This window comes from Stegastes partitus, unplaced genomic scaffold, assembly GCF_000690725.1.
Source record: "Stegastes partitus isolate 25-593 unplaced genomic scaffold, Stegastes_partitus-1.0.2 Scaffold490, whole genome shotgun sequence".
NCBI lineage: Eukaryota > Metazoa > Chordata > Actinopteri > Pomacentridae > Stegastes > Stegastes partitus.
This window is the reverse complement of record NW_007578221.1, coordinates 449726-458799: the sequence shown is the minus strand read 5'-3', so window position 1 is coordinate 458799 and position 9074 is coordinate 449726. Positions and strand designations below refer to the sequence as shown.

General features: G+C 46.6%; 1 protein-coding gene across 1 annotated transcript in view; it reads left to right on the top strand.

Moving 5' to 3' along the window:
- Positions 1–5: 5 nt before the first annotated feature.
- The window catches only part of LOC103361194 (contactin-associated protein-like 5), a gene marked incomplete at its 5' end in the record, with an annotated part of 25988 nt that continues 16919 nt past the window's right edge, over positions 6–9074 (top strand). The window contains 9 exons of the mRNA XM_008287216.1: positions 6–174; positions 292–460; positions 1962–2068; positions 2982–3101; positions 3179–3370; positions 5896–6058; positions 6325–6452; positions 6536–6706; positions 8685–8903. Of these exons, the coding sequence (XP_008285438.1) occupies positions 6–174; positions 292–460; positions 1962–2068; positions 2982–3101; positions 3179–3370; positions 5896–6058; positions 6325–6452; positions 6536–6706; positions 8685–8903 (1438 nt within the window). The remainder of the gene's footprint in view (positions 175–291; positions 461–1961; positions 2069–2981; positions 3102–3178; positions 3371–5895; positions 6059–6324; positions 6453–6535; positions 6707–8684; positions 8904–9074) is intronic.

Here is a 9074-nt window from a genome sequence, read left to right as displayed (position 1 = left end):
AATTAAAGGATGATGTTTCCTCAGGTTCGGCCCTGAACGACGGCCAGTGGCACTCTGTGGACCTGATCTCAGGACGAGGACGTCTGACTGTCATGGTGGACGGAGACGAAGCAGCTGCAGCTCACGCCAGCCCTTCGTTTGTTATCACTGCAGGAGGTCAACTGTTCTATGGTGGTGAGCGGCTGTTGAATAATTACAGTCACATGTAACAGCTGAAATAAAGCTCAGCAGTAGTTTCCATGTGGATGTTTTCTCCTCACTTCCTGTCTCTTTTTTCTCTCCTGGTTGCAGGTTGTCCTTCTGACAGCAGCAGTCAGTGCATGAATCCCTTCAGAGCGTTCCAGGGCTGCATGCGTCTCCTGACTGTGGACGACCAGCCGGTGGATCTGATCCAGGTGCAGCAGAGGCTGATGGGAAACTACAGCCACCTGCAGATCGACATGTGTGGCATCATCGACAGGTCAGCACCATTTAGTTAATAAAACAGAGACACTGATGTAGAGTCGTGAAGGAAAGTTTACGTACAATTGTGAAGACCTGTACAGTCAAATGGAGTCAGTTTCTGGTGACTTTTGTTTGTGTGTTTGGATCCTGGACAAAGTAAAGAACTTCTGGAGGAAAGTTCTGGATGATCTTGGGTGTTTCAACAAGACAATGACCCCAGACACATCAAAAGTGGAAAAGAAATGGTTCAGTCCAGCTGGAGTTCAGGGTTCAGACGGGTCTCCTGGCTTCTCAGAACCCGTGATGAAGACACAAAACGGTTTTAGTTTAGGAGTCGCTGAACACTCAGTCCTGCCCTACTATAAACGGTCTTTACAGTCGTATGCAGACTGTTGTTCATGACTGTCAGTGAACTTTCTGCTAAACGGGCTTCATTCATCCAGACATGATCTGCTCTGTGCACATTATTCCATGTATTACATGTTTAAATGTCCGAAAAGAGGATTCAGTTGTTGTTAAATGTTTGGTTTTGTTGCCTTTATAAACCCGGTTCATCTCCCTCTGAGGGCTCTACAGGGTTACATGTGGATTACATTAGACTCAGAGGCAGCAGGTTCTACCAAAACCATCCTTTAAGCAGAAAATAAACCATCCAGGAGAAACCCAGAGTTCCTGTTCAGCTGTGAGCTCAGTGACTGTTTTTATTTGTTTGTTTGTGTCATCGTGACTCCTCCACTGTTTATCCGTTTGGCTCCAGAGGCCTGCAGAGTTTCTTAATCTAGCCGTGAGCACGTTCCCATAAAAGAGCCGGCGTTGGTGCCAGATGACCAAACGGGTCCATTTCTCACAAGAACCGTAATCCTGAACTAAAGAACAAATTTAGAACCAGAACACAGGCTGAAGGCAACACAGCAGGAAGGAGAGCTGAAGGAAAACTACAGACTGTGTCAATGTGTAGGATCAAAAGTTAATCAGTACTGTTGTGTAATTAATTAAACGTATCTGTACCTTAGATGAAGCATGTTTTCATGATGCTAAGACGGTTTTCGTCTTGTTCTTATTGTTTCAACCCTGAAACAGTCTGAAGAGGACGTAAAAAAAACAATTAAAGAAAAGCAACAGTTTGCTCAAACTTATTCTGATTCTAAAAGTCATGTGAGAAAATGACAAATCAGTCGTATTATTATTGTTAGTTTTCAGTCAGAGTTTCCACAGAGGCGCCGATAAACAGACAACAGCTCGTCTGCAGTCAGAACGCTCAGCTGGACGTCTTCATGTTGTTTCTGCTGCTGTCAGACAGACGGAATATTTTACCTCCACATTTCTGGCCTCGTGCTGCCTGTAGCTTTTTAAGGTTATTTTTATTTTATTGTTTTTGTCTTTCCAGTGCAGTCATAGTGACGGCTGTGTGCCTTTAGTCGAGGAGTTATTTCACTCCGACACACTGAGGATGCTCTCATCATGGACGGACCTGTTAGAACACACTAATGAACGTTTGCTGTGTTTTCTGTCTCCAGATGTTCTCCGGGTCGCTGCGAACACGAAGGCGGCTGCACTCAGTCCTGGACCACCTTCCGCTGCAACTGCTCCGGCACCGGCTACACCGGCGCCACCTGCCACAGCTGTAAGACCCCACGCCTCCCCGTCGCCGCCGCCGCCGCTCGAAAGGTCACGAACGGTGCACAGCGACGCTCGTGTTCATGTGTAATTAGACAAGCTGCTGCCTCGGCCTCGGGCTCCCTGCGGACCGGGTCGTGGCAGAAGGTCAGGTTCTGATCAGACCCTCAAACCGGCCGACGCACCGAGAAACAGATGTAGAGGGTGAACGAGAAAAGACTAACAGGAGAGAAAGATGTAAAGCTTCAGAAGGCTGTGTTCCACTTGCAGATCATTTTAGGGCCTTTCTGCTTGTTCCAAGGCCAAGAACCGCCCCTTCAGAACCGCTTACAGGGCAGAAAAACTAACGTACTCCAGGGTAGATACAGCCGAGTGGCTCTGAAGAACTGCTGCATGGATCTCTGTACTAGTTGGTTAAACTTAGCAAACAGTAAACCAAAAGCAAAACGACTACAAAGAGACACAAAACAACCATAAAGATGCAAAAAGACCACAAAAAGACGAAAAAAACTAAAAAGAAATCAGAGAAATGGTGATTTTTTGTCCAGAAAAAAGTACATTTTTCATGGCAGGTGTTTCTGAAAACTGCTTTTCAGTTTTCTTCTTTCCAACATCACCATCGACGACGTAAAATCCACCATGTAGGCGAATATAACCAACCTCCACTGCAGACCTGGAGTTACATCTATAAGGTGCACTCATGGTCGATCCTACACGTCCTCCACCAAACAGAAAGCCTGAAGGAGCCGATTATGAGTCGGTAAACCAATAAATACAATTTAATTTAGCAGAACACGAGAGATTAAAAGAGAAAATCATCACGGTTTCTCTTGAAAACTGCCAAACACAGCAGCAGACAGAGCTGCAGTGGCATTAAAGGTACAGATCAGCAGCGACTAACGATGGAAATCTCTCCTCAGCCATCTACGAGCAGTCCTGTGAGGCCTACAAGCACAGAGGCAACACGTCGGGGTTTTACCACGTGGACGTGGACGGCAGCGGACCAATCAGGCCGCAGCTCGTCTACTGCGACATGACAGGTAGCTGCACACACACCTGGTTTCTCTGTAACCTGCATCCATCCAGAAACAGATGTTTGGTTTCTCCTCCCCGCCAGAGGACCAGACGTGGACGGTGATCCGGCACAACAACACCGAGCTGACCAGAGTCGGAGGCGGCGCTCGGCACTCGGCTCACTTTGAATACGCGTCTGATGAGGAGCAGCTGGCGGCGATCATCCGCCAATCGGAGCACTGCGAGCAGGAGCTGGCCTACCACTGCAGGAAGTCTCGCGTCCTCGGCTCAGCAGGTACGAAGCACTCGCTGAGACGTCGGACGTAGGACGAAGGAAAGCGTTCGAAAGCGAATTAAACTTTATCGTCACTGCAAAGAGGACAAACACGAAGACGTCGTCCACACGTAGCAGAGTTTTTATTAAACCGAATATCCACCACCTCGTTTTTAGAAAATAAATCCATTTACACCTGACCACACAGGTGTGTCGTTAAGCACATTCATAAGCTGCCAAACCTCTGGGTGGCAGTAGTTCCCCAAATTCTGTCCAATCAGAGGAAGCTTCCGTCTCTAATAACCGTCCTTAACGCCGTCCTTCTCCTGTGTTCCTGTACATGGAACAGTATCTGGAAAAGAGACGACGCCAACACAGTTCTGAGGACGTCCACGTCGTTTCCGAACATATTTTGTCGCAGGCGATGACGTTTCGAACCCAAAGCCTGGTTACTGACGTCCACATGCAGACGCACAGGATTCACACATCTTTACTTTGGTCGGAGGCTTTTGAAAGAATCGTTTTTAATGCTGTAAATCTGCACCTTCGTGTGGACGGCAGGCTGAATCGTAAGAAAATATCTTCGCGAGACACCTTGCTACATGTGGACGAGGTCTCAGACGACGAAATGCAGATTAGCATCGAAGCAGACGACCAACAGCAGCAGTAAAGTGCATCACATATGAAAACACTGACATCTGAGCTGCTCTGTTGTGTAAGACTGCTTTCTAATAAAAGTTCGGCCTGTAGATAAAATCGTGGCACTTCTATAGCCAATAATCACAAACTCTGTTGATATCAGAGCCTCTGGTGTGATTTACAACCTCAAGCACATTAAAACTCTGAATTATTGTCTTTATTGAGCTGCAGATGCTTTCTGTTTGTATCGATCATGTTCCACGTTATCGATCAGCTGTATTCGTACGGCGCTCGTTAGGCGGCGCGGTTCATAAAGTTTTTCACATTTGACCGATGAGCCGCTAATGAGACCGAACGAGGTCGAGACGGAGCGAGTTATGGATCCTCGTGTGTCTTTAACAAGCCGAGTCGTCATTAGAACACGTTTTTCTGCCGTTTGATTGTCATGTCGGTGTGATGAAGGATCTCTTTTAACAAACTGTTTCGATTGTTATTTAAAAAATGCTGTAAGAACTTCTAAAAGCATCGACACGACGTGGAAAACGGGCCTGAAGTGGAGCTATTTGTGCACGATCTCATGAATATCTGGGGACACAAAGCTGGTGGATGAAGCCGTTAAACAGAACTTCCTCTTTCCGTTCAGACTTCAGTCCGTTTCACCCACTAACATGTTTTATAACTGAGGCTTCTGTTCTGTCCTGCTCAGTGCTCACCATCATCACTCCTGCGTTGGTCTTTTGCAAACCATCTCCACGACTTCCCGTCTTCTCCTGCGTTGGTGAACCTTCTTTGTTTGGTTCATATTGTGTTTATTTATTCGAATGTCGTGCAGCTTGTTTGAGCAAATAGATGGTTGGAAACCCGCCTTGTTGAGCAGCTGATGAGCCTCTCTGGCTGATCAGGCTTGTGAATGACTCTCACTGAGCTGGACGATCTCACTGAGCGCTCATCGTGGTCGGCCTCCTTGGGATGCACCATGTTCAGTCGCTCACACACTTCCTGTTGTGGCTAAACAAGCCGATGTGTTAGTGGCATGAAGACCAGACGTGTCCGGAGGCTTCTCGGTCTTGTTGGGACGACTGTTTCCCTCTTTGGCCTTCGATGGGCATCATGTGACGTCTCGGCTTGTTTTGCTCACGACAGCGACTTTCCAGCAATCTCTTGACTCGGCAGTGGTCTCCCAGGACTGGACGCTGAGCCCAGAGGTTCTCATGTTGAGCTTGTGAGTGTCTTTGAAGCCAAGCACGAGGTCTTGAGGCTTCTGACGACTCGCCGTACGGTAGATCTTTAGTTATTCTGCCGCCAGCGAAGACGGCTAAACACAGATAATCTACAGCGGTTTAGTTTTCCCTCTATAGCTCCTACTGTGATCTCTGTACCGCTGTAATAGTCACTTTACACAACCAGAGTTCACAGCTCTGCTCGTTTAGTTTTTCTAAAATGTGCACATTTGGTTCAGGAGCAAAGTAATGTCTAGTTTTCTGTAAATATGACAATAAACCTCTTAAATCTTTAAACCTCTAAAGACTCATTTCTGTTTATCAAAGTTACATATTTGGAGTTTTTCTTCTATTAAACTAAAGCCTTCCTGCCTTAAACTGACCTACATGTGACTCTACACGGTTGTTTTCTTCTAGAATGCGCAGATCTATAACGTTGTGTCCTATTTTTCCCACCCACACCTCTACACTCGCTGCAGCTCGAGCACACCAGCTCACCTCTGACTCTGCTCAGACACTAAAACTCCTCTACTTACTCACTAGCATGTTGTAGTACTGAATTAATGCAGCTTTACATGTTAGTTTTCTCACGTGTAAAAAAAAACCTGCCTATGGACTCGTGAACGAGGTAAAAGTTTGACTTCTGTCTGAGTTTCCTTCCTGAACTGATCCACTCCTGTGTTTCAGAGGGCTCTCCGGTCAGCTGGTGGGTCGGCGGTCCGGACGGAGGTCAGGTGCAGACCCACTGGGGCGGAGCTTCACCGGGAAGCCAGAGGTGCGGATGCGGCGTTCAGCAGAACTGCGTGGAGCCCAAACACCGCTGCAACTGCGACGCCGACCGGGCCGAGTGGTACCGAACTCACACACATCCACGGCAGCATCGTTTAGGAATAAATAAAAGAAATTCATCACTATTTATCTTTTTTTATGGAAATAACGATGAATAATTGTCGTTTTTCTTCCTCGTCATCTCCCTTTTCTTAGTTTTTCTCCTTCGGCCTTCGATTGTTACGATAATTACGCTCCTTTTATAATCTTATCTTCTGTTTTAGTCTGATTTAGTTTCATTCGTCTGCTTTGTGGCTTCTTCTCGTTCATTCTTTCACTGCCCTCCAGGTCGAGTGACTCGGGCCTGTTGACCCATAAGGAGACTCTTCCCGTCAGATCTCTGGTTCTGGGCGACGTCCAGAGGTCCGGATCGGAAAGCGCCTACAGGGTGGGGCCGCTCCGTTGCCATGGAGACAGTAAGTCCAAACCCAGAGCCCTCGTTTTATAAATGATCTTCCTCGTTCTCCAGCCTTGATTTATTTATTTGTTGTTGTTGCAGAGAACGTGTGGAACGCGGCGTTCTTCGACAAGGAGACGTCCTACCTCCACTTTCCCACCTTCCACGGAGAGCTGAGCGCCGACATCTCCTTCCTGTTTAAGACCACTTCATCCTCCGGCGTCTTCCTGGAGAACCTGGGCATCAGAGACTTCATCCGGATCGAGCTGAGCTGTAAGTCGAGCCGCCGGACTTCAGTCAGACGTGAGCAGGAAGCATCATCGTCCCTGGAGCTGCAGTCTGGGCCGAACCCAGCTGGAGGCGGCGGTTCTGCACGGAGCTCCACCTCCAGACATAAAAACACTCTTTACCGTTTGTCTCCCGTCTTTGGGGAAATCACTGCAGTTGTTGTTCGGCTGCAGAACGTTTCTGTTATAAGCACCAGAGTGTAGAGCTGCTGCTGAAACACTTTACAGCTGCTCTGGATCAAGTCTCAGTTCATGCATTTGCCAAAAAACTCTAATCTCACACGAGGAACTATTTATGTTTCTGTATATTTACATGAGAAATCCGGCTTAAGGCTGCAGATCGGATCCAACGGTGGCATAATTTAAACCTGCAGAAGCCACAGTTTCTCACTTTTTAATGCACATAACCGGAACATCGACTCATCTATTTTAGTTTCAGTCAGGTTTGGATGCCAACACAGCAGGACTTCATGAACTCTGTCGTCCCACCACACTGCTGCAGCTGCAATACTCTGAACTTCCTCCATTCATCGTCCTGCTTGTGCCCAGATTGGAGTTAGAAAGTTAATATACGTTCTCTATTAAAGCTTCAACACATGGAGAGAAATTAGTCTGAAAATGCAACCAAAGATGAGTCGAGGGTTTGGACGGGGCAGTAAGGCAGCCCTGCTAGCTCCTCTTGGTGGATCATCCATTTTATTGACAGTTTGTGATGCGCTTAATGCAAAAGTTTCACCACTAAAACTCCACCTGTCGTTATTTGGAGGAAACACCAGCCTGCAGGTGTAAACCTGCCGTTTCCTCTGAGTTTATTATCCGTTATTTCAACGTTACTGGCTTCAAAATCTTCTTAGTCAGAAAAAAACCCCCAAAACTTTTGAAAACAAATTGATCCAAGTTTTTGATTCTTTCAGTGAATCTGCTGTTTTAACCACAGTACTGGTCTTTCTGCATGTGAATGTTCCACCAAACTAACTCCCCTGCTCACTATATTGTTGCCGGGGCATCATCCCTGCATCCTGGGCTTTGCATCATCGGTTTAAAGAAACAGAAACACATACAGAGAGTTTTCTTTTCAGTCGGACCGTTCTCCAGCGAGAACACGGTGGAGATAAATGTGAATACACAAGACTAGGTTAGATGTAATAAACACAAATAAAATGTTATTAGATCAATAAAACTTGAAGTTGGAAATGTAGAATTCTGACTTTGACTCTGCATTGACCACATTTATTAATCTTTTTACTGGGAACCAGTATCGAGGTTTATTTCCCTCCATAAATGAAGCAAAAATAAGAGAAAATAAACCCCCTGTGAGCTTTAAGTGGAGCTTTAAGAACAAGTCATGAGTGATGCTTCAACATAAACACGCTGAATCTAACTCGTCTTTACATCAGGAGGGTCGTGTCCTTGTCGTCAAACACAACCTCAAGTAGAGAATCATCTTTACCACACAGGGTTTAGTGTAGACGGCTGGTTGGGAACGTTTCCTTTGTGTTTGCGTCACTTAAACGACGCCTTACTTCTGTTGGAATACGTGTTTTCTCGTCAACGTTCCAGCAGAACACAAAGATCTCAGCTGAGCTCCGACAACAACAAAACCACTTCGTCTGAGTTCTTACAGCGATGAAGGACTTCAGAGTGTTTGGTAAAAGGGTGACGGGAGAGATAAAGATAAGGAGATAAAAGGTCTTTTAGCTTTTAATAAAGAAAAAAACTACACAAAAGGTTCAGCGTTCAACACGAGATGCACTTTACTGTTGACACGAGAACGAGGAGAAGCTGTCGGTGATGTTTGTAAAATCAGCATCGTGAGTTTAGTTCAAATATATCAACATGTTAATTACAGTAAAACAGCAGCAGTTCAATCACCTACATGAGGCAGAAGCTGTGCAGAATGTGTTCATATGAGTAGAAATAAATGAATGAATGTGAACACTAAGTCCTGGTTCTGTTCCCAACAGCCTCCACGGAGGTCCTCTTCTCCTTCGACGTGGGCAACGGCCCGCTGGAGGTTTCCGTGAAGGCCGGCTTCCCGCTGAACGACAACAGGTGGCATCGCGTTCAAGCCGAGCGCAACGTCAAAGAGGCGACGCTTCGCCTCGACGAGCTTCCCGCTGCGACGCAGGAGGCGCCGGCCGACGGACACATCCACCTGCAGCTCAACAGCCAGCTCTTCATAGGTGTGTGGTCCTGCACGACGACAATGCTGCATTCAAGAAGCTTGTTTGGATGAAGTTGTGTTTTTTATCAGCAGCTTTTGATGCATGTACGACAACATTATCTCCATGTAAGTGTTGATTCAGGAGCTGTCAGCCATCATCTCCTCTAATCCTCTGAACTCCAAAATGGTC